Genomic DNA, 26,082 nt, shown 5'->3' on the forward strand with positions numbered 1-26,082 from the left:
TTTTCAACATGCCCTTGTTAAACATTAATCTCTGAACACATTGGATGTACGAAACAGGGTCAATACTTTGAGTTCTGCAGAAAAAGAAATCCTCTGTTCAGTTACACCATTACAAACATGATTCTGCTTTGTGTGATGTCTGGACAAAAGCACTTTCCAGAATGAGTGAGAAGGTGTAAAACACCAGTGGAATTTCTGGCTGATTTTATTTTACCCTACCAACATATTAGAAGCAGTCTTATTGTCATTCAGCTCAGAACAAGTAGCAGCATGTTTCAGGATCAAACTGGGACAAACCTGTGCTAATATCTTATTAGGTTAGTACATTTAGCCAGAAAGAGGTTATATACTCATTATATATGTAATGTGTTTAGCCCCAAAAGCATATTTTAAATGTAGTTGAACGTGTTAAATAAACAAGCTTCAGTACAAATACAGAGAGAAAGTGAGGACTGCAGATGCTGGAGTACCAGAGTTGAAAAATATGGTGCTGGAAAAACACAGCAGGCCAGGCAGCATCCGAGGAGCAGGAGAATCGACGTTTCGGGCATAAGCCCTTCTTCAGGAATGAGGCTGGTGTGCCAAGCGGGCTGAGATAAAAGGTAGGGGGGAGGGAATTTGGAGGAGGGGGCGCTGGGAATACGATGGGTGGAAGGAGGTGAGGGTGAGGGTGATAGGCCGGAGAGGGGGTGGGGGCGGAGAGGTCAGGAAGAAGATTGCAGGTCAAGAGGGCAGTGCTGAATCTGAGGGTTGGGACTGAGATAAGGTGGGGGGAGGGGAAATGAGGAAGCTGGAGAAATCTACATTCATCCCGTGTGGTTGGAGGGTTCCTAGGCGGAAGATGAGGCACTCTTCCTCCAGGCGTTGTGTGGCCAGGGTCTGGCGATGGAGGAGGCCAAGGACCTGCATATCATTGGCAGAGTGGGAGGGGGAGTTAAAGTGTTCAGCCACGGGGTGGGTGGGTTGGTTGGTGCGGGTGTCCCAGAGGTGTTCCCTGAAACGTTCTGCAAGTAGGCGGCCTGTCTCTCCAAAGTAGAGGAGACCACATCGGGTGCAGCGGACACAGTAAATGATGTGTGTGGAGGTGCAGGTGGATTTGCGATGGATATGGAAGGATCCAGTGAGCCTTGGAGGGAGGTGAGGGGGGAGGTGTGGGCACAAATTTGCACTTCTTGCGGTTGCAAGGGAAGGTGCCGGGAGTGGAGGTTGGGTTGGTGGGGGGTGTGGACCTGACGAGGAAGTCGAGGAGGGAGTGGTCTCTCCTGAATGCTGATAGGGGTGGAGAGGGAAATATATCACTGGTGGTGGGGTCTGTCTGGAGGTGGCGGAAATGACGGAGGATGATATGATGTATCCGGAGATTGGTGGGGTGGAAGGTAAGGACTAGTGGGGTTTTGTCCTGGTGGCGATTGGAGGGGTAGGGTTCAAAGGTGGAGGTGTGGGAAGTAGAGGAGATGCGGTGGAGAGCATCGTCGACCACGTCGGAGGGGAAATTGCGGTCTTTGAAGAAGGAGGCCATTTGAGTTGTTCGGTAGTGGAATTGATCCTCCTGGGAGCAGATGTGGCGGAGGAATTGGGAATATGAGATGGCGGTTTTACAGGGGGCAGGGTGGGAGGAGGTGTAATCTAGGTAGCTGTGGGAGTCGGTCGGTTTGTAGTAAACGTCTGTGTTGAGTCGGTCGCTCGAGATAGAAATGGAGAGGTCTAGGAAGGGGAGGGAGGAGTCTGAGACGAGGTTGGGGTGGAAGGTGTTAGTAAAGTGGATGAACTGTTCAACCTCTTTGTGGGAGCACGAGGTAGCGCCAATACAATCATCGATGTAGTGGAGGAAAAGGTGGTGGGTGGTGCCAGCGTAGCTGCGGAAGATGGACTGTCCCACATATCCGACGAAGAGGCAGGCATAACTGGTGCCCATGCGGGTGCCCATGGCTACTCCTTTTGTTTGGAGGAAGTGGGAGGATTGGAAGGAGAAGTTGTTAAGAGTGAGGACCAGTTCAGTCAGTCGAAGGAGGGTGTCAGTGGAAGGGTACTGGTTGGGTCGGCGGGAGAGGAAGAAGCGGAGGGCTTGGAGGCCTTCGTGATGGGGGATGGAAGTGTATAGGGACTGGATGTCCATCGTGAAGCCCCGGTCCTCAACACCTCATCTTCACTTTTGGCATGCTACCTTTTGGCATGCTGGCTTTCATTGATCAGTGCATTGAGTATTAGAGTTGGGACATCTTACTGTAGCTGTATAAGGGCTTGGTGAAGCCACATTTGAAGTACTGTGGCCTACTATAGAAAGGATATTATTAAACTAGAAAGAATGCAGGAAAAAATTTACTAGGATGCTACCTGGTCTAGCAGTTTTGAGTTAAGTTGGATAGGCTGGGACCTCTTTCCCTAGAGCATAGGGGACTGAGGGATGACCTCATAGAGGTATACAAAATCATGAGAGGCAAAAAAGGTAGGTAACTGACAGCTTTTCCCCATTGTAGGGGAATCTAAAACTAGGGAGCATGTGTTTAATATGAGAGGAGTCCAGAGGGACAATTATTTTCATACAGAAGATGGTGGAAGCCAATACAATTTTGTTATTTAAGAAACATCTTGGAAAGGTAAATGGATGGGATAAGTACGGAGGGATATGGACCAAATGCAGGCACATGAGACTAGTTTAAATTGTGAAAACTGGGCAGCATGGGCAAGTTGGGCCTGTTTCCATTCTTTAGACATCTATGATTATATAAGTTTATGTCAGGATATAATAATGCAAAAACTGACACTACACCAATGAAGTAGATAGTGGAGTAAATGCTACACCAAAGAAGAAGAAAAGAGAGGGTAATTGAAAAGCTCAAAGAGGGTATTTCAGAATTTATGCAACGGGCATCTAAAGATAAGAACACCAATAGTAGAACAGTTAAACCACCAATGCTCTAGAGAATAGAATCAGAGAACTGTAGATATTCTGAAGAGTTGTAGGCATGAAGACATGGTTTATTCATTGCTTTATCTGTACAATCTATTTTAGCAGTCTACTTTTGCAAACTCTGACTTGAGAATTTAGTAATTTCCTTTATTTAAGTCAGATTCTATCTGGTCTCTCATGCCCCAAATGTGCAGAGTTCTAAGATGGTCTCTTATCTATATCCTCAGTGGATGTTTTCAATTCCCCATTTTGTCAGCATCCAGGACATCATACCTTTGTCAGCTCCAGTAATTGATGTGGCTTTTTGCTTGCTGCTTCTTCTTCGAGGGATTGAGCAACTGATGGGGCTTGTTGCTCTGTCTGACCTTGCTCACAGATTTGTAATTTATGTATTTTGAGATACTATTGTCTCATATTTAGTGAAACCACAAGAAACATCCAGATGCAACCTCTAACTCAGATGTGTGAGCCAAGATTCTGTCAGGAATTAAACAGCATATCATTAACAGTACTCCTTGTCCCCTACATAAACTGCATGACATAACATGTTATACCCTGAAACAGTCTGGCAAGGAAGCTTTGCAGGGACCCAATATGATGCCTGAGTAAGGAACTCTGATGAACATTGCTGACCAAAAATGCTAATTCACACTGGAAAAAGACAATGTTGTCAAGGAGAATACTGAGATACAGGCTACAGGATGAGACAGGATTGAGGTTCACAAGGAGGAGGTGTAAGCAATTCTGGAAAGTGTGAAAATAGGTAAATCCTGTGGGCCGACTGGGATTTATCCTAAGATTCTCTGGGAGGCATGGGATGAGATTGCAGAGCCTTTGGCTTTGATCTTTATGTCATTATTGTCTACATAAATGGTGCCAGAAGACTGGAGGATAGCAAATGTTGTCCCTTTGTTCAATAAGGGGAGTAGAGACAATCCTAGATTGTGGATCAGTGAGCCTTTCTTCCTAAAATGCTGCTAAAGGTTGTAAGAGATAGGATTTATAATCATCTAGAAAGGAAAAGGTTGATTAGAGATAGTCAACGTGGCTTTGTGAAGGGTAGGTCGTGCCTCACAAATCTTATTGAGTTCTTTGAGAAGGTGACCAAACAAGTGAATGAGGGTAAAGTGGTTGATGTCGGGTACTCCATGGTAAGATATTGCACAAAATACGGAGGTATGGGATTGAGGGTGATTTAGCAATTTGGATCAGAAATTGGCTAGCTGAAAGAAGACAGAGGGTGGTGGTTAATGGGAAATGTTCATCCTGGAGTTCAGTTACTAGTGGTGTGCTGCAAGGATCTGTTTTGGGGCCACTGCTGTTTGTCATTTTTATAAATGACCTGGATGAGGGCATAGAAGGATGGGTTAGTAAATTTGTGGATGACACTAAAGTCAGTGAAGTTGTCAAAAGTGCTGAAGGATGTTGCAGGTTATAGAGGGACATAGATAAGCTGTAGAGCTAGGCTGGAGGTGGTAAATGGGTGATTCACTTTGGAAGGAGCAACAGGAATAAAGAGCACTGGGCTAATGATAAGATTCTTGGTTGTGTAAATGAGCATAGAGATCTCGGTGTCCATGTACATAGATCTCTGAAAGTTGCCACCCAGGTTGACAGAGTTGTTAAGAAAGCTGTGTTAGCTTTTATTGGTAGAGGGATCGAGTATTGGAGTCATGAGGTCATGTTGCAGCTGTACAAAACTCTGGTGCAGCCGCACTTGGAGTATTGCATTCAGTTCTGATCACTGCATTATAGGAAGGATGTGGAAGCATTGGAAAGGTTTCAGAGGAGATTTACTAGGATGTTGCCTGGTATGGAGGGAAGATCTTATGAGGAAAGGCTGAGAGACTTGAGGCTGTTTTCGTTAGGGAGAAGAAGAGGTGACTTAATTGAGTCAACTAAGATAATCAGAGGGTTAGGTCGGGTGGACAGTGAGAGCCTTTTTCCTCGGATGATTGCCAGCATTAAGGGACATAGCTTTAAATTGAGGGGTGATAGATATAGGATGTCAGAGGTAGTTTCTTTACTCAGAGGGTAGTAGGGGCGTTGAATGCTCTGCTTGCAATAGTAGTAGACTCGTCAACTTTAAGGGCATTTAAATGGTCATTGGATAAACAAATGGATGAAAATGGAATAGTGTAGGTTAGATGGACTTCAGATTGGTTCCACAGGTTGGCACAACATCAAGGGCTGAAGGGCCTGTACTGTGCACTAATGTTCTATACTCTATGTTCACAAAAAAGACAATTCCAACCCCGCTAATTACCAGTCCAACCTCAAATACCAATAGAATAATTGGGGGGAGGGGGGGACCAACTTCCTGCTACCTTGAGTGTGCGAATAACAGCAAGAAAGTTGGGAAAATATGATGATAATGGAAAAATCAGATTCCCAATATTGCTATAACAATTTCCCCTGAAGGTTTAAATGGGGAATTTTTAATCTAGCTAATGTGCAACAACTACCTTATTTCCATGTATTTGCATCTCATTATTAACTCATTCTGCCTTATTTCTGTGCAGCTTCCAATCCTCTGTTTCTTTCTAGAGAAACTGGGTGGTGCTAATTCTCAACATAAGCAGATACCTGGCAGCAGCAGTTTGCCACTTGCTTCTCTGGACCTTCATCCAACAATTTTTCTGCATCCCCCATGGACATCTCTTCCATCCTCCAACCTCATCATATCATTATGGCCGCTTGTGGGTTAATTTTCACATCACTTCAGCCCTTCAGTACCTCATTTTGAATTTTGGGCATACTTATTCCTTGCATGCTACTGTTAGATCACTTTGTGTGCAGGGATATACACACATCCCATGCATCTACAGACAGTGGCTCTTATTTCTTATGGCTCTTATCATGCTTTCTTAGTATTCACTCACTTTCTGCTTACTTGAAGGCTACAAGCCTCTTTGTGGCTTGCACTACTTTTCAGCACATAGGTTCTCCAGACCTAACTTACAGGCTGTCAACCTCTTCTCAACAGGCTTGCAATGCATTTTAGTACATTTGGAGAGACAGGAAGCTCGTCACAGGTCAAAGTGCTGAACAGTCAAGGAGCCGAACATGTTGCTATCTTTTTTCTATTCAGTACGCTACATCAACATCACACTTTCAACATGTACCAGCAGTTTTCGCAGCAAACACAATGCATGAGCTTCAGTCAATTGGCCATATCTGAAAGTCAAAAGGGACCAATTCTTCGTGTAATGAAGAGGACAGCAAGGTCAGTCAAGGGATGCAACCACAATCAGTTGGATGCTTGGTCCGATTAGAGTTTGGGATCAAGGTCCTTACAGCTTGAGGATTGAGCCACAGTCCTGGAGGTTTAGTGTAACAGGTCCGAATATTGCAGTTCAATCGGAGTACTGTGGACATACCAGTTTGCAGGTATCTCACAAGCAAAAGAAAACAAGTGGGGGCTGAAAGATTGCTGGGGATGCAGAAATGGTTTCTTCCTGCACATTCCTATCCTATAACCTGTTCTTTGTAACTACATTATTTGTATGATCACATTAGTAGTCATAGGATGAGGAGGTTGGTTAGCTCAGTTAGCTAAGAGGGCAGATTTGTTCAATGCTCACACTAGCTGAAGTCATCATGAAGATTCTGACTTCCCAACCTCACCTGAAGCGTGGTAAACCTTAGATTAAGCTCATTACTAGTCCTGTCTCCCTCTGAGGGCTTATGCCTAAAACGTCATGCAAGTTCCCCTTTAAGCCATGCACTATTCTGATTTGGAACTGTATTGCTCTTCTTTCATTGTTGAATGAAACTGATGCAGAATTGGATAACCCAGTTGAGTCTTATATAATTCCCCATTGACTCTCTTGCTCCTTGGATGCTGCCTGACCTGCTGTGCTTTTCCAGTGCAACACCTTTCGACTCTGACCTCCAGCATTTGCAGTCCTCACTTTTTCAACCTCCTACTCTTCAATGAAAAAAGTCCCAGCATATCCAGCCTCTCCATATAACTCAAACCCTCCATTCCTAGCAAATTGTGGTAAATCTCTTCTGAACCCTCTCCAGCTCAATAACATCCTTCCTATTACGAAGGCCTGAGATGTTTCCTAGCTTCCTGTCACTACTCAAGGGTTTAGAGAAGGGTGTTAATGGGAGGAGGCCTGCAACTCAAGGGTAAGGTAGCTGAATACCCACCCATGGATGATACACCCCCGCAGTGCTTGTGGTAATGAAGGTGTGGGATGTGGGAGAAATAATGTTACTTCTGCAATTCCATTTTACAAAGTAAATGAACTCACACCAGTGTGTAATTGTTTTAGCCAAAAGCTGAGTCAACAAGAATGGAAACGATGTGGAGGAAATATATAATTGTTTTTGTATTAGCTAAAATTGTATGCCAGAATGAAACGTGACAGCAAAAAATGGTAGATATTACGGGCAAATAGATAAGATGTTGTGAGGGGATGAAGTTAAGCTAGATACGCCTGTACAAACAGTAGGTATAAACATCTGTTTCCCACTTTTACAGAGACACAGGAACAAACCCCAATTAAAAGGGTCATAGGGATCAGAACGGCCTCGGGAAAGGCACAGATGGAGGGGGTAGATAATGAGGAAGAAAGAATATGCCTAAGAATGACCTACAACGGGATAAGGTCAAACGGCCTTGTGAGGCCAGAAATAAGCATTTTGTCATAGACAAGGCCGGATAAGGCAAGAGATAAACAGGAGTAATGGGTACCAGTCTTAGGGAAGTGGAGGATGTAAACAGGGGGGGAAATAATGAAATCGCCAGTTCCAACGTGCCACAGCATCATGCCGCAGCCCCAAGGATATGGAGAGAGAGATAGACCCTATTGTATGGGCTAGGGAAGGGAATCGTGGAAAACTACAGATCCCTCCCCTTCTAATAAATTTTAAAAGGAAAGGGGACGTTGTCTGTGAGCGACAATATCCCATTTCCATTGAAGGTACACGAGGACTGCAGCCAGTAATTGAGGAACTGATTAGAGATTAAGTAAGATCCCCCATGACTACAAATGGTTTAGTGTGATAGATTTAAAGGATGCCTTTTGGGCTTGTCCCTTGGTGGAGGAAAGATTTAGTACTATCCCCCTATGAAATCTTATTTGGATTACCTTACTTGGGAACGAATGGAGAATTGCCAATTCCCGAAACTAAAGATTTGTTTTTAAAGAAGTATATACTGGGCTTGTCCTCCTCTTTGTCTTTCCTCAGGAAACAGGGTTTATTGGCACAGACTCCACCCCTTGAATTCACTGTTCATCCCATCCAGCCGGAGATTGGGTCTTAGTAAAATCATGGATAGAGACTAAATTGCAGCCGCACTGGGAAGGGCTGTACCAGGCTCTTTTGACTACCGAAACGGCAATAAGGACGGTGGAGAAAGGCTGGACTCACTACACTCGGATCAAAGGGCCAGTGGACCCTCCAGTGGAGGAAGAAGTCTGGACAGCCGAATCAACGCAAGACCCGCTGGAACTCAGACTAAAGAGACTTTGAGTAACTGATTATACAGTGGTGACGTGAGTGCAGGATTATTTCTGTAAGATTGTATATTAAGTCTTTTTGTGCTTCAGCATGATGTTTAGAATACTGGGAATGCTTAGAGTTATGATGCTAGCCCTCTTAGTATTGGAATTTTGTCAAATATCATTTTCATATGTATTATTAACAGTTCCTGAGTCTGATAATCCACAAGTAATAGATGCTGATGCATGCAGCTTAGTAAATTGTGGGGATGTAGATAATCAGAGACAGTACCGCAGCTCAGAGATACATCTTAAGTCCTATGGGGATGGCCTTGGGGATGGTATTTGGTATAATGGTCTCGTCACAGTACACCGGGCCCCCTACCGACCAGCTCGCGATTGTCCCGATAAAAAGTGTAACCCAATATACCTAACAATAAGGAAAACCACATGGCACGAAGCAATTCTTGGTGGGGGGGGCACCTATGAGATACAATTAAATAAAACATTTGGGATAAAAATGAAAGCAAATGGGAAGGATTTCTTGGGCTGTTGTATTCGAATTAGTGTAGCACAGGGAAAACGGGTAGAACTACTGGGATAAAGGGATATAATCTTTCACTCCTCCCGATGATCCTAAAGTAGTAAAAATTATAGAGGTAAAGGACTTGAAACAGACTATCGAAATAGAAACTGGGTACGGGGATGCAAATGCCTGGGTTGAATGGGTAAAGTATACTGTAAAAAGTCTGAACAAGAGCAATTGCTATGCATGTGCCTCCGGTAGGCCAGTGGCCCAGGTGGTTCCCTTTCCGCTCGGGTGGAAGCGAGACAGGAAGGGCATGAAATGTATGATAGCCCTGTATCAGGATGAGACTGCATGGAATGATAGGAATTGTACCTCCCTATCTCTGATGTTCCCTCCCTTGGAGAAGAAAGATGCAAAAGTCCCCCCCCCACATTTTCCGCCACAATTGGAAATCACACGTCGTGTGTGCGTAGACAAGGTACAAGTCAGTCTAGAGATTTGGGGGAGCTGAAATTATGTACAGAGATTAAAAATGTTACCGAAACAGAGAAGGGAGGGAATTACTCAGCACTAGAGGTTCCCCGAGCGGATCTGTGGTGGTACTGTGGAGGCAAAATATTGAGACCCACGCTACCTCTGTATTGGAGAGGGATATGTGCAATTGTACAATTGGCAATTCCATTTACCCTGGCATTTGAGAAGGAAAAGATAGTAGGGAAAAAGGGAAAAGGTAAGAGATTACTGTTAGACACTTCTTTCGATGACAGGATTTATCTCGATTCGGTAGGAGTCCCTAGGGGAGTACTGATGAATTCAAGGCTCGTAACCAGATTGCAGCAGGCTTTGAGACAGCTCTCTTTTGGTGGGTAACAATTAATAAAAATGTAGATTGGATAAATTACATTTTCTATAATCAACAGCGATTTATAAATTATACAAGAGATGCGGTTAAAGCAATATCAGAACAGCTTGATGAGACAAGTAGGATGGCATGGGAAAGCAGAATATCCCTTGATATGATTTTAGCAGAAAAAGGGTGTGTGTGTGTGTGTGTGATTTTAGGAGGAAGCTGTTGTACCTTTATTCCTAATAACACTGCACCTGATGGTTCAATTACTCTGGCCTTAAGGGGATTGACTACCTTAGCAGAGGAACTGGCTGAGAATTCAGGAGTAGACACATCTCTCACGGGATGGTTTGAATCATGGTTTGGAAGATGGAAGGGGGTGGTGGTTTCTATCCTTACTTCCCTGATAGTAGTAGTCGGGGTACTGGTGGCCATTGGCTGTTGTATTATACCCTGTATACGAGGGCTCACCCAAAGACTGATTGAAACAGCCTTGTTGAAACAGGTGCCCCTAAAAGGGAATCAGGCAGAGGAACTTTATCGACTAAATAATGAGGAGATGAGTGAGACCAAGATGGATGAAATCTCCGGAATGATGCTTGCGAATTTTGGGGCGATGCTTAAAAGAAAAATTGCAGAAGGTAACAAATGGTAATTAAAGAAAAAGGGGAAATTGTGGGATGTGGGAGAAATAATGTTACTTCTGCAATTCCATTTTACAAAGTAAATGAACTCACCAGTGTGTAATTGTTTTAGCCAAAAGCTGAGTCAACAAGAATGGAAACGATGTGGAGGAAATATATAATTGTTTTTGTATTAGCTAAAATTGTATGCCAGAATGAAATGTGACAGCAAAAAAATGGTAGATATTACGGGCAAATAGATAAGATGTTGTGAGGGGATGAAGTTAAGCTAGATACGCCTGTACAAACAGTAGGTATAAACATCCGTTTCCACTTTTACAGAGACACAGGAACAAACCCCAATTAAAAGGGTCATAGGGATCAGAACGGCTCGGGAAAAGCACAGATGGAGGGGGTAGATAATGATGAAGAAAGAATATGCCTAAGAATGACCTACAGCGGGATGAGGTCAAACGGCCTTGTGAGGCCAGAAATAAGCATTTTGTCACAGACAAGGCCAGATAAGGCAAGAGATAAACAGGAGTAATGGGTACCAGTCTTAGGGAAGTGGAGGACGTAACAGGGGGGGAAGCAATGAAATAAGAAAAAAAATGTAGGAACCAAATTATATAAATATCGAGTATTTGTTGAATTCAGTGTGTTTTGTCCCTGCCTTGTGGAGATCACACCCACTTGCAAGTGTAAAATAAATGGCACTACTGCTTCAGATCTTGTCTCGGACTGAAATTATTGAAGTGAGTGAGCTTTGTTTCTCACAAAGGGCTATGAGAAAAGGGCATGGAAGGTGAAACATATGGGATCGGTCCATTGAATGGCGGAGCAGGGCACCCCTCCCGCTTATCAATAAACTGTGCCATGGAGTTATACAACAGGAAAACAGACCCTTTAGTCGAACTGGTCCATGCCGATCATGTATCATAAACTGTTCTAGTCTCATCTGCCAGATTTTGGCCCAAATCTTTCTAAACCCTTCCTATTCCTGCATCTATTCAGATGCTTTTTAAATGTTGCAATTGTATCCACATCTGCTACTTCCTCTGGTAGTTCATTCCATGCATGCACCACCCTCTGCCTAAAAAACGTTGTCCCTCAGGTCCCTTTTAAATCTTTCCACTCTCACCTTAAACCTATGCCCTCTAATTTTGACTCCCCTACTCGTGGATAAAAGACCTTGGCTAGTTACCCTATCCATGCCCTTCATAATTTTACAAACCTCTTTCAGGTCACTCCTCAACGTCCGACACTCCAGAGAAAAAAGCCCCAGCCTATTTAGCCTCTCCCTATAGCTCAAATCCTTCAATTCTGACAACATCCTTTTCTGCACCTTCTCAAGTTAACCAACATCTTTCCTGAAGCAGGGAGACCAGAATTAAATGAGTATTGTATCCTTTGTTATGAGGGCATCCTTCAAAATCTTTAGGTATCCGTTGCGTTCCTCCTCATCTGAGCAGATTCTGGGTATGTGCAGGGCTTGTCTGTAGGGGATGGCTTATTTAATATGTTTAGGTGGAAGCTAGAGAGTTGCAGCATTTTGAGGTTATCTGCAGGCTGGCAGTAAAGTGAGGTGCTGAGGTGTCTGTCCTTGATGGAGATGCATGTGTCCAAAAATGAGACTGATTCTGAAGAATTGTCCACGGTAAGTCTGATGGTTGTGCATGAAAATGTTAGCATTTGGGGTGTAAAACTTCTTCATGGTTGTTCCATGTGTTGGGACAAAGAACTGGCTGTCGAAGGTGATGACGTGATCGAGGATGAAGCGGAGCTGTAGAATGGCATCTGGAAGTTGGTAGTTGTTGGTACTGAGTACTGAGGCTGTTGCAGATATGTCATCTTAATGGTATAGAATGCCAAAATTTCCATTGTGACAAGGAATGTTCCTGGTTTGACTGGTCCTTGGGTACTGAGTTTCTGTAAAAAATCTGTAGTGTCGCAACAGAAGCTGGGGATTCCTTGTACAATGTGGTTCAAGTTGCCCTCGACATAGACAGAGAGGTTTTCATACAGGGTCCCATTGTCTGATATGATAGGTCATCCAGGTGTATAGGCTTTGTGTATCTTCGGAAGGCAGTAGAAATCTCCTATGTGAGAAGTACGCATAGGATACTCTGAATATATGCATCAATCTGACGGGTGTGTTCTTTAGTCAGATTGGCAGGTAGTTGTCTGTAGTCCTCCTGGTTGTTCAGTTGTCAGTATGCTTTTTCGCAGTAGCCCGTTGTATTCTATATGGCGATGACTCCTCCTTTGTCTGCTGGTTTGATGGCAACGTTGTGATTGGTCGTTAGAGCATGGATGGTGTTGAGTTATGCTTGGGTGACCAACAAATCAGAACAGTTGACTGAGAGATCCGTGGTGCAGCAACCAAATGAGAAAGAGTCATTTGGACCCCTCCTGAAGGCTGCTGCCCTTAGCTTGATTTGTATTCTCAAGCCATCAGGAGATGCATTAATGCCAGATTCATCAGCTATTTTCACAAGATAGCACAGAACGTCACTGTAAGCCCTCCGCACACTCAGAATCTGCTCAGATGAGGAGGAATGTGACAGACGTCTCAAGATTTTGAAGGACACCCTCATTAGAACAGGAAACTATGCTCAACTCAATCGCCAGTTCCAACGTGCCACAGCATCATGCCGCAGCCCCAAGGCATGGTAAATTGGTGAGACAATGCAGACACTATGATAATGGTTGAATGGACACCATACAACAATCGCCCGACAGGAGTGTTCCCTCCCAGTCGGAGAACACTTCAGCGGTCAAGGACCTTCAGCCGCCAATCTTCGGGTAAGCGTTCTCCAGGGTGGGCTTCAAGATACACAACAACACAGAATCGCCGAGCAGAAACTGATAGCTAGTTCCGTACCCATGAAGACAACCTCAATCTTGATCTTGGGTTCATGTTGTGCTATGTGTCACCCCACCACATTGTTCTACATCTGTAAAATCTTCCTTACTGTCCAGTTTTGATAAATTTTGATCTCTCTACCTTAATTCATTTGTACGGTTTTGTTTTACTTATTACTTTGGTTAGACCCTCGACATGCGAGTCTTATACCTATCATGTTACTCCAGTCATTTAGTTTGTCTCCAGCACCACCTTAATTATTTTTTGTAATTATCTCTTTGTGTCATTTAATCGGATTATAGCTCATTCCTTTGCTTGTTATTCAGCTGTCACCACTTTATTCACACCAACTAACATTTGGTCACCTGCAGAGACTTATTATTCGAGACTCCATTCTCACCAGTTGTATGATTTTTTTTCATCTCTCTGCCCTTGATCTCTCTACTTATAAATTCTGTGTCCATGTGCTCTTCACTTTTACTTCACCTGACGAAGAGGCTGCCTTCCGAAAGCTTGTAATTTCAAATAAACCTGTTGGACTATAACCTAGTGTCATGTGACTTCTGACTTTGTCCAACACTGGCACCTCCAAATCATTTATAAAATGGTGAATAGTTGAGAGGTTGAAAGAAAACCTTGCAGAATACCATTAATCACACCCTTGCCGATGACTGTATCTGGCTAGAATTTCTACTTCCTTGTAGTGAAAGTCTTAATGTTAAATATGTAAAAATTCTACATCATCAGTAATGTTGGTTCACATGATAACACCGATGTGTGAAACCTTATCTTACAAACAATTAAAACACAATGTTTAATAACAGAAAATGTTTATAAATAATCTAGCCTCAAAAACCAAATAACTATTTTGAAAATATGGATTTAAACAGATTTCTGTGTGCTGCCATTCAGCCAATTTCTTAGCCAGATCAACAACTTGTTTTCAATGCCATGACTTTGCCTTCTGTTAACAGTATCTTAGAGGGACTTTATCAAATGATTTCCGAAATATGAATAATAACCATTGGTTTTCACTCTCCATGACTTTAGTGACCTCTTCAAAGCACTGAATCAGGAAGAGGACCAAAAGGAAGAGGCTGGGGAATGAAAGAAGAAACCGCCAGAGCCCATGTCTGGATGAGTTGCCTATGACTGGCTCATCTAATTAAGGTACTTGTGAATGTGCTGCCAGTTTTCTATTATTGGCAATAACCATCTTAATTCCCCCTACTGACCAACAGAGCAGCCTATTGACTCAAAACAACAAAAACCACAACAAACCAAACGTTTCAAACAAATCAAACTATGTAACAATTTTTACATAGTCACACATATGCATTCCTTTAGTGCATAAATTGGGGTGCCCATGGTTGTCTGATGGAAGTCTGCTAACTCACTGGGGATGGCTCCAGATGACCTTACTAGATAACTTCCAACTATCTGGCCTAAGAAGTCCAGTTTCACCTTGGGATGCATGATGGGAGTCTTCGCTGGCTCACTCTAGGCGTTAGCAAGGACACTTGTGAAGTAGCAGAAGTAGGAAGCTGAATGCTGTCATCTTGATAAAGAGAGCAGCAGGCTCATGCTCCACAGAGCCACTGTACTCCAACATGGTGACAGCCTAACAATCTAGCATGGAACTAGAGGACTGATTGCTAAACTGCACTGCTATCCACAGCTATAATGGTAACATTCCACAGCCACAGCAGAAATTCAAGGGCTTTTAGTTGTGCTGCAATGCAACTATGATATCTGCCATTATAGATTGCTCTGCAAGTATTCAATTACTATAATGTAGATTTATATAACACTTTTAACATGTTGTTATTTCTCAAGACACTTCAGAACAGCATTGTCAAACAAAAATGACACCAATACACATAAGGAGATAATAGCTTCAATGGGCAAAAGTTTGATGAAAGAGTAGGGTTTTAATGAATTTCTTAATGGAAGAAATATCGGTACAGAGCTGGAGATGTAGTCATGTGTAGAGAGTGTATTTAAGCTTAGAGCTTAGATAGCAGAAAGCATAGACATTAGAAGTGCAGCAACTAAAACTGGTAGTGCATAGGAGATCAGAATGAAAGGGGTGCAGAAATCTCCTTATGGAGCTAGATGGGGATCACAGAAATAGAGAGGGATAAGACCATGGAGGGATTTGAAAACAAGAATGAGACATTTTAAATCTTGACATTGCTTGACCATGAGCCAAAATGTTGGTCAACAAACGGGAAGGGGACCTGAATGGAGAGGAGCTTGGTGCTAGTTAAAACAATTGTTTCTGTGAAAGTGAACCACCACCTTCAACAACTATACAGCTTGTGATCTTGACACACCTTGCTATAGGAAGGATGTTATTAAACTGGAAAGAGTGCAGAAGAAATTTACGAGGATGTTGCCAGGACTCAGGGATCTAAGTTATAGGGAGAGTTTGGACAACCTAGAACTTTTTTCTTTAGAGCGTAGGAGACTGAGGGGGGACCTTATAAAAGCGTATAAGATCATGAGAGGTATGGATGGGGTGAATGCACTTAAGCCTTTTTCTCAGGGTTGGGGAATCAAGGACTAGTGGGCATCAGTTTAAGGTTAGAGGGGACAGAATAAAAGGGATCCTGAGGAGCAATGTTTTTACACAAAGTGTGGTTGAATATGGAATAAGCAGCCAGTGGAAATGGTTGAGGCTGATACATTAGCAATATTTAAAAGGCACTTGAACAAATTAGGAAAGGTTAAGAAAAATATGGGCCAAGTGCAGGGAAATGGGATTAGCTTGAATGGACATTTTGGTTGGCTTGGACAAGTTTGGGCTGAAGAGTCTGGCTCCCTGCTGGAGGACTCTATGAAGCAGTCTTTTGGATGACTTCAAGCTTAAACACAGTAGAATGATTGAATCCCTAATGTGGAGGCAGGCCATTTGGCCCATCAGGTCCGCCCAAAACCTCCAAAGAGCATCCAACCTGGACCAACACCCTATCACCCTGCATTTCTAAGCCACCGCGCCTGCATATCCCTGGACATCATGGGCAATTTAGCACAGCCAATCCACCTAACCAGCACATGTTTGGACTGTGTAGGAAACTGGAGCACCCTGAGAAAACCCATGCAGACAACATGCAAATGCCACACAGACAGTGTTTCAAGGGTGGATTTAAACGCAGGTCCCTGGTGCTGTGAGGTAGCAATATTAACCATCACTTTTAGGCCTTCTCAAATTTCATAGACCAGATTTCCTGATCTGGTTTAAGAAGGCAAGGGAAGATTAGACTTGTTGGAGATGCTCATTGCGTGGAATGAATGCCACTTGTCCAGGTCCATCACCGAATGTCAAGGTTAGTTTTCAGCTGAGTTTCCAAGGAGTGGATGGGAATGTCTTGACCAGAACTTTAAAAAAATCACACAACACCAGTTTATAGTTCAACAGGTTTATTTGGAAGTACAAGCTTTCGGAGCACTGCTCCTTCGTCAAGTAGTTAGTAGGGCAGGATCGTAGGACACAGAGAAGAATATCAAAGTGTCATGCATCTGATGCGATGTATTGAACAAAACCTAGCTTGCCTTGCTGTTAATTCTTCAATCACTTAGAATGGGTTGCAGGTTTCCATTCATAAATATGTAGATCCCAGAACTTCTTTCAAGTCACAGTCCTGAGATAACTTAAGGTTTTACAAAAAAAAGTGACATCTCAGATCAATGCATTTAAGGTGTGGTTAGACTCTAACCTGCATACGTTCCAATACCTACCCGCAGTTGCCCGAAATTGTGGATAGTAGGGAACCCTATCATTTATAAGGGAAATTTACCTCCCCAGCAGCTCCCTTGCAATTATTTCTGGAATGTTCCATGTAATATTTTCGGGCTGTGGTAAACCACAGATAACTGAAACCGAATCCGCGGATATCGGGGTTCTACTGTACTTCCAAATAAACCTGTTGGACTATAGCCTGGTGTTGTGTGATTTTTTTTTAAACTTTGTCCACCCCAGTCCAACACCGGCACCTCCACATCTCGACCAGGAATCTACGCAGAGCAGCAAGGTGTACTACAGCGGTTAAGTCGATGCCGTGGGCGGTTGCTGGGCGGCGACAGCGCCGAGTTGTTGGTATGGGAGGCGGGTCCTGGCCTGACGGGGCCTGTCGTACCGCCACGTCAGTGAGACTGTTGGCCGGGGGGGGTGGTATCGGTGGTATCAAGGCAGGCCAGGTTCGGCCAGGCCCGGCCCCCATTCTCCTTGTCCACCAACTCCATGTGGCTGCCGGCACCTTTGATGATGCGACTTTAAGTATGAGTGTGTGGCACCTGGACGGGGAAGGGCGCGGATATTCATCAGCGGCGTTAAGAGATTCCCCCCAGAATCCTGAAAATCGATAAATATTCTTTTTTAAAAAAAAAACGGGCCTACTCACCGTTTTGGCGGTCCGAAACGAAACGGTTAGAAAGGCTGGAAAACGAACATTACAATTCTGTTTGGCGTTCAGAAAAATCTCAAAGAGAGGGGGGAGAAAGCAAATATTTATTTGTTGCAAACAAATAGGTCGGTCGTCGAACGGAAGGTGTTCCGCTGGGCTCGAGCTCGTTTTGAATAGAATCGAACGCGGGGCGGTTGACGCCGGGCGGCTCCGGCGGCGGGGGATGGATCGGGACCAGGAGCTGGCCCTGGCCTTGGCCGCCCAACGGGAGCAGCTGGAGCGGGCGGGCCAGGCTCACTTGCTGCGCTTCTGGGACGAGCTGAACCAGGCCGAGCGGGCGGAGCTGCTCGGCGACCTGAGCGGCTGTCACTTCCCCGAGATCATGAGCTTTTTCGACCGGGCCGTGTCGGTGCCGGTGCCGATCCAGCAGCAGCAGGTGGACGAGCAGATGGAGCCGGTGCCCAAGGAAGTGCAGGGCAGCGTGTCCAGAGACTGGGAGCGACTGCCCGAATGGAAGGCTGAAGGTAAGAGCTCAGCGAACTCGGTGACATCTTAAGATGCCCGCTTTGGGATTTAATATTTAAGGGTGAAGGAGATTGGAGCAATTCCTCTGCACGAAAGCGCTGCCATAGACCTAAGAGTGATACCACCACTGGCGAATAGCCACCTCCCTGCCTGGGTCCTCTCGGACAACGCTCTGGCCGAGATGGGTGGCAGTAGTTTTGACACCATCAAAAGTGCGAAACGAAAACGGCTTTGAGTGCATATGGTTTTCTCTCCTAATTATCCAAGAAGCCACAGTAAACTTGAATTGCGTTTGCTGTTTATTGGGCTTATGAACCCTGTGTTTTGTGTTTAAACAAACCCAGTACTGAGGTTTATAATTGCTGCGTGCTCTGCCCTACTGCCTGTGGTAAAACAAGAGTCAACAAACATATCTTTTTAGCATTTATCCAAGGTTTGATTGGTCAATTTAAGGGGTGTGTTGCTTTACAAGTTGCTCTTGGCACATGCAGGGGGCATGCAAGCGACCAGAACGCATGAAGTGCATACAAGTGCCAATGATTATTAGAAATGGTGGATACCTTTTTTTCCCTCCACATTTGTAAAGGGAACTGAATAACCTGGCTGGCAAGATTCATTCTGTGAGGAATAAGAGTGAGAGAAGGAATGGGATGGGAATGCCATGAGAGAAATACTTTTGGATGGAAATGATACATGAAAGATGGATGCGGTGATACAATTAGTTGACTAACAAACTGGCACGGTCATTTTAACTTTTTATTCAAAAGGTATTCTCTGTGCTAAAAGTGAGAATTCAGTAGGTTTGAATGAAAGCATTAGAGGCTGTCTTGTTTAAAAGACTACATCAGTACTGGTTCTATAGATGAAGACCACAGCAGTCTGTATCCTCCACAGTATTCATACAATCTGATTCCAGTGGGCATAGGGGGTTGCATGATGGTTCAGTGGCTAGCAACTCACAGTGCCAGGGACTCAGGTTCAATTCCAGCCTCAGTGATTGACTATGTGGAGTTTGCACATTCTCCCGGTGTCTGCATGGGTTTCCTCCCACAATCTAAAGAAGTCCAGGTCATGTGGCTAGGCTATGCTATATGGATTAGCATCGGGCAATATAAGGTAGAGGGGTGAGTCTGAGTGGGATGCTTTTCAGATGGTCAGTGTGGACACGATGGACTGAATGGCGTGCTTCCACACTAAGGATTCAACAAACATCTCTCAAACTGTTAAAGCAATACTGTTGCAATAAAGGTACTGCAATGGCCACATGTTTGGTGGGTCTGTGCTGGTCTTTCGTAATACAATATCAGGGTTATTTAGGGACAAGATGATTTAATGATGTCTAATTTAAATTAGAATGATCACTGTTTCAGTTAATACTTAATTTGACTTTCAAATTTTTTTTATAGTCCTAACGAATACCATTTTGATGTGGAAGTTTCTCTTGATAGAGCCATTGTGTGGGCTGGACAGCAAAGAATATGAAGTTTTAATACAGAGAATATCATGGATACTTAGAATTAATTATATAACAGAAAGCAAATCCTTCAGAATGTAACTTAACTTGGAAGTAATTAATAATTCCAAACTAAGCAATCAGGTCATGGCTGATATCATGGGGCGCATGAATGATCAAGAAAAAGTTTTGCACTTTCTAAAAGATTGCTTGTGTTGCATTAAAACTTCTGCAGAATAATTTACAATTATATCGATAAAACAGATTAAATTCAACCTTGATAGTGAGCAAATTTCCAATTTTCTTTTCATTAATACAATGAATGAGATTAAATTGGCAGGCAATAGGCAGTGACTTTCAAATGATGGTTAACGCCTCATTTTCATACTGAGGACAAAGTGATTGCATCAAAACAGAAAATAGAACAGAAATCTCAAAGATAAACAAATTATTAAATGTACAACAGAAACAATTAAGTGTCAGTTTCATCAGTTCTGGAGCTAGGAAATTAACTGGTCAGGCAAGATTTGAACCACTGTGCTCGTTATGGTTCATAAAACATCTGTGAGCTTTGGAAGTAACATGCAACACACCACATAGGATAGAGGAGAGCAATAGGCAGCACAGTGCCATAGGTAAGCACTGTGGCCTCACAGTGCCAGGGACTTAGGTTTGAATCCAGCCTAGGGTGACTGTCTGTGTGGCGATTGCAAGTTCTCCCCATGTCTGCATACCAAGTCGTCTGGTATCCTCCACAGTCCAAAGATATGCAGGTTAGGTAGACTGGCCATGCTAAATTGCTCTATCGTGTCCAGGAATGTGCAGGCTAAGTGGATTAACCCTGGTAAATGCAGGGTTATTTGAATAGGGTGGAATGCTCTTTGGAATATTGGCGCAGACTCAGTGGGCCAAATGGCCTCTATCTGAAGGGATTCTATGATTCATTATAGTAGATGTTGGAATAAAACAAAAGCAAAAAATGCTGTTAACAGATATGGGTTAGTCAGGGATTTAAAGCAAGAGTGTATTGAGTTAATGTTTTGGTTGTAGATTTTTCAACTCTGTTGAGCAATAAGAAATATTAGTACACCCAAGGACACCAAGGTTGTGTAAGTAATCCAGAAAGTATGTTTGGGGAAATTAAGCAGTTGGCAAACTTGATTAAGTCAGTTGGAAAATGGTGTAACTAAACCTGGATTTATTGACATCTGTGCTCTGACCAGAGCTGCAAAATGCCGAGAAGAAAACGAAATGTTGGTCTTGAAACTTGTTTTGGAAGAAATTCTTCACAGCGCAGAGATCAGAGGGTAGGGTATTAAACTAGCAATCCATAGAATCCACTTGAAAGCAAAGTAGCAACCTGACTTGTATTGTTCTGTCCAGTTTATAGAGGGAGACTGCATGTTGGTAGCATATAGTGGATCCTTGATTAGTGGTAATGTATGCAAGTTACATTTTTCTGGGAGTTTTGATTTTTGCCCTGAAAAGTGAATGGGCTGGTGATGCAGTTCATAATGAAATATGGGATTAATTGGCAATGGGCAGCTAGAATGTGGGAGGATGAAAATGTGAATCTATGGTATCACAAAGGGAGCAGTCCATTTTGGAAAATGGAAAAGTGAGAAAAAGAACAAATGTTCTGACTGTCAAATTATGTTGTGGTTGGTGGAAGAACCAAGTTCTAAGTGAAGTTGAATTATGAAAAACAGTTCAAAACTGTAAGTTGTAAGTTAAAAATAAGTGGTTGAGGAAATGTTATTTAGAATGCTGTGAAGAAAGTATGAGCAAAGGACAAGCTTAAAAGAGAAATCATTTTTCTGCTTCCACCTCCGTTATGATTTATTATAGCCCCTGTTATGATCATTTGGAGTTTAGAAAGTATAAGAATATTATTTGGCTTTAAGTTATGAGTACAGAACAGATTTACTAACACACCCTTCAGCAACTGAAGAAACTGCAAACTTACAGAAGTATATGGAAAATCCTAAATATAGATATATAGTAATAGATATCCCTTTATTTAAAGTAGGACCCTATGATAAAAACTGTGTAGGGCTCATGAACTTTCTTCAATCGTTTTCCTAATAGCTTCAAAGAAAATCTGATCAACAGCACATAAAATCTCTAATTAATATCTGTACCTTTCCAAAGTCGTTCAGAAATGAAAGAAATCAGTCCATGTATCTTTTCATAAGTGCGTCAGATTGTATCACGTTCACAAGATGTCAAATACAAGAGCTCTGCTTCCAAAAATTTTTTCAATTGGACAGATGAAAATTACTTTTTTTTTAAAAAAAGTAAATATTGGAAATCTCAAAACAGAAAAGTGGCAAATTCTGCAAAAAGAAAAAGCAAGTTTGAATCCGTAATCAGATCAATGTAAATATTGTGCCGTATACAGATTCAAAAACTCAAAATTGACTGCAACTCACTGATCAGTAGCAAGATTCATTAATTTACTTACTAAAATGTCTTTTCAACTTAAATTAATAGAATAAAGCTATCAGATCTAGTTGTTTGCAAGTAAATATTAACTTGTCAACATCTTCCTGCCCTAAACAATGGTCTGGACTGTCAGAAATACTTGCCAAAATTTTATGACTAGCGGAAATAACTCTACAACCTCTGTTGCTGTGTTATTGTGTCATTGATTGTAAATCGAAATAGACTAAAATTTAATTTTAAAACTTTAGGCACAACCAGGAAACATTACAGAGTAGGTTCCTGTATTATTTGTTTTAAAGCCTGGTTTAATCAAAATTTGTCAGTGACCCTGAATAAGGTCACAAAACAGCACTGCACAAATATAAACTGTTTAAATGTTCAAGTTGAAAGTACGGTAGTTTTGAGGAAAATTGATGTAAAATGAGCATGGCTCAAAATTTGCTTCAAATCAAGTCCATTTCAAAACCCATTAAACAGTAAAGAAAACAATATAGGAAAATAATATACATTTAAAGGAAAGTAAGCTTATTTCAAAAATCAATAACTTCGCTAACCTAAGCAGCTAAACCAACTACAGTAAAACAACTGCAATTGCAAAACTTGCCTGAATAAATTAACTGAGTATGAATACTCGTTCACTATGAGACTAGTTCTTCTTTTTGCATTAAATCAGCTTGGATTTTTGCATTTATTTAGCTGTTGACAACTGTAAATTTAGTCGAAATGGACAGGTTGGACCGAAGGGTCTGTTTCCATGCTGTACATCTCTATAAACACAGGAAGTGCTGGAACCTTTTGGCAACATATGTGGAAAGAACAGCAAATATAATATTTCAGGTATCCTGAAATAAAATTTCCTTAAGTAAATTTGAGATAATTGTTCTAACTACAAATTGAAGTGATGACCTGATTATCACAAATCAAGTTGATTAGTTAGGTTGGCTATATATTCTAAAAATCATTTTAAAGAAGTCAAATCCTGAATTACTTCCTGAAAATGGGATTCAGTCAACATCTTGCATAATGACATCAACCAATGGTTTCAAATCTCTTGCTCGTACTCTGGACGAGGATTTCATTCATTAGCCTGGATCTCAATCAATATCACTTAATCAGATTATCCAGTCATTATGTCTCATTATCTTTTATGGGAGGGTGCTGTGCTTTCTACATTAGAACAGTGACTGCTGTAATACGCTCAAGTTCGTGAACAACAAATATATAAACACAAGTTATTCTTATTAGGTTTGATTGGTTGATAAATAGTGTTAGTCCTTCTCAGTAGTCCATTTTTGTGCAGTCAAGGATATATTGCAATTCAAATTACAGTGAAATACATAATTTATCTGACCAATAGTAATAACAGTCCAGGCTTAATGACTTTGTGTAAAGGAAATTTGGTTTGTGCAGCAAAACACTACTTCCCTTTTGTTATTACCTGTCTTAAAATGATTTTACTTTTAGAATCAAGTAATAAGAGTCATAGAGTGATAGAGATGTACAGCACGGAAGCAGGCCCTTCAGTCAAACTCATTCATGCCAACCAGATATCCTAACCAAATCTAGTCCCATTTGCTAACATTTGGCCCATATCCCCCTAAACCCTTCCTATTCATATACCTATCCAGATGCCTTTTAAATGTTGTAATTGAATTGAATTTATTGTCACGTGTACTGAGGCACAGTGAAAAGCTTTGTCTTGCGAGCAATACAGGCAGATCACATAGTTAAATAGCATAGATAGTAAATAATATCCAGTGTGGGTGGCACGGTGGTTGGCACTGCTGCCTCACAGCGCCTGAGACCCGGTTCAATTCCCGCCTCAGGCGATTGACTGTGTGGAGTTTGCACGTTCTCCCCGTGTCTGCGTGGGTTTCCTCCGGGTGCTCCGGTTTCCTCCCACAGTCCAAAGATGTGCAGGTCAGGTGAATTGGCCATGCTAAATTGCCCGTAGTGTTAGGTAAGGGGTACATGTAGGGGTATGGGTGGGTTGCGCTTCGGCGGGTCGGTGTGGACTTGTTGGGCCGAAGGGCCTGTTTCCACACTGTTTTGTAAACTAAACTAAACTAATAGATAAACAGCGGCAAAAACAAAACTACAGGTACAGGTGAATGCTAAGTGTTTGTGAGTCTATTCAGTATTCTAACAACAATAGGGTAGAAACTGTTTCGAAACAGGCTGGTGCATGTGTTCAGGCTTGTGTACCTTCTACCCGATGGTAGAGGTTGTAGAAAAACATTCTTAAAGATCCCAGGGTGGGATGGATCTTTAAGAATGCTGGCGGTCTTTCCTTGACAACTGAGCTCACCACTCTCTGTAACCGTCTCCGATGTTGAATTGTACAGTAGCCATACCAGAGAGTGATACATCCAGACAGAATGCTCAGATGGCTCACCTATAAAAGTTGGCAAGGGTATTCACCATCATGCCAAATTTCCTCAGCTGCCTGAGGAAGAAGAAACGTTGTTGGGCCTTTGTACCCAGTGCGACCACTTGAAGAGTCCAAGAAAGCTTGTTGTGGATGACCACTCCCAGGAGCTTGACACACTCCACTCGTTCCACCTCTGTGCTGTTAATGTGTAGGGGGGCATGAGTAACATTCTGCCGAAAGTCAATAATGAGTTCCTTGGTTTTGCTGGCATTGAGAGCTAGGTTGTTCTCAGTGCGCCATTTTTCCAGGTCTTCCACCTCCCGTTTGTAGTCTGTTTCATCGCCATCTGAGATTCGACTGACTGTGGTGGTGTCATCAGCGAACTTGTAAATACCATGCTCTGTGTGAAAAAGTTGCCCCTTGGGTCGCTTTTAAATTTTTCCCCTCTCACCCTAAACCTATCCCCTCTAGTTCAGGACTCCAACACCCCAGAAAAAATACCCTCTCTATTTACCCTATCCATGCCCCTCATGATTTTATACACCACTCAGCCTCCAACATTCCAGGGAAAATAGCACCAGCCTATTCAGCCTCTCCCTGTAGCTCAAATCCTCCAATCCTGGCAACATCCTTGTAAATCTTTTCTGAACCCTTTCAAGTTTCACAACATCCTTCTGACAGGAGGGAGTCCAGGACTGCACACAATATTCCAAAAGTGGTCAAATCAATTTCCTGTACAGCTGTAACATGACTTCCTAACTCTTATACTCAATGCTCTGACCAATAAAAGAAAGCATACTAAACATCTCCTTCACTATCCTATCTAACTGAGACTCCACTTTCAAGGAACTGTGAACCTGCACTCTTTATTTAGCAACACTGCCCAGGACCTTACTATTAACTGTTAAATTCTGCTTTTGTCTTTCCAAAATGTAGCACCTCACATTTATCTAAATTAAACTCCATCTGCCACTCCTCAGCCCATTGACCCATCTGATCAAGATCCTGTTGTACTCTGAGGTAACCTGTCCACTGCACCTCTAATTTTAGTGTCATCTGCAAATTTACTAACTTTAGTTCCTGTGTTCACATCCAAATCATTTATATAAATGAAGAAAAGCTGTGGTTTGATGAATTATTGATGTATGCTAGTCGGTAGGCTGAAAGTATTGTCTGTTAAGAGTCAATATCCATGTAGCATCCGTATCCAAGCTAATGCAGTATGTCATTGTGCTGCAAATATTGTTGTAGTATACATCGTTACCTCAATTCTATATGCAATTAAAATTGCTGTAGTAAGTTTCTGTTTCTCCATCCTCAAGTCTTAGCTTTTAAAGTTAAGTTGCTCCAACAGTTTATTCCAGTTTGTCTGGAACCCATTTGTTTTTTAAATTGTAGGAGCTATTGTGCACTTGCAGCAATAAGTTGAATTTTAACTAAAACTAAATGTTGCATTACTTAATTTAAAAATACAAGAACTTCATGCACACTGTAGGACACATGCTGACACAATCTCTTTCTCTCTCCCCCTTACGCGCACGCGCACAATTCTATGAGCGAGTTTGCATTTGCAGATACATTTTGTATTGTTCAAAAAGCACATTATCTATAGACAGGCAATCCATGTGACATTTTATAAATTTCCACTTT

The 26,082-nt window shown here is 42.5% G+C and overlaps 1 protein-coding gene and 1 long non-coding RNA gene across 8 annotated transcripts in view; one reads left to right on the top strand and one right to left on the bottom strand.

Moving 5' to 3' along the window:
- Positions 1-16,638: 16,638 nt before the first annotated feature.
- LOC148149177 (uncharacterized) lies at positions 16,639-17,767 on the bottom strand. The gene is made up of 2 exons (XR_015758193.1): positions 17,636-17,767; positions 16,639-17,528 (listed from the first exon to the last, which is right to left on the bottom strand). It is a non-coding gene; the product is annotated as an uncharacterized LOC148149177 (long non-coding RNA).
- The window catches only part of uap1 (UDP-N-acetylglucosamine pyrophosphorylase 1), a 49,797-nt gene continuing 41,180 nt past the window's right edge, over positions 17,466-26,082 (top strand). For 5 of the 7 annotated variants that reach the window (XR_015758191.1, XR_015758190.1, XR_015758192.1 and 2 more), the window contains exon 1: positions 17,468-18,162. Coding sequence is in view for 3 of the 7 variants with exons in the window: in XM_043699843.2 (XP_043555778.1) it covers positions 17,862-18,162 (301 nt within the window). In the remaining 4 variants the exon portion in view is untranslated. Of the gene's footprint in view, positions 18,163-26,082 lie in introns of all 7 variants that reach the window. The other 2 variants (XR_015758189.1, XM_043699842.2) reach the window with 2 other exon arrangements.

Source organism: Chiloscyllium plagiosum, unplaced genomic scaffold, assembly GCF_037043375.1.
Source record: "Chiloscyllium plagiosum isolate Xiang-an unplaced genomic scaffold, Cpla_swu_hap1 HiC_scaffold_9, whole genome shotgun sequence".
NCBI lineage: Eukaryota > Metazoa > Chordata > Chondrichthyes > Orectolobiformes > Hemiscylliidae > Chiloscyllium > Chiloscyllium plagiosum.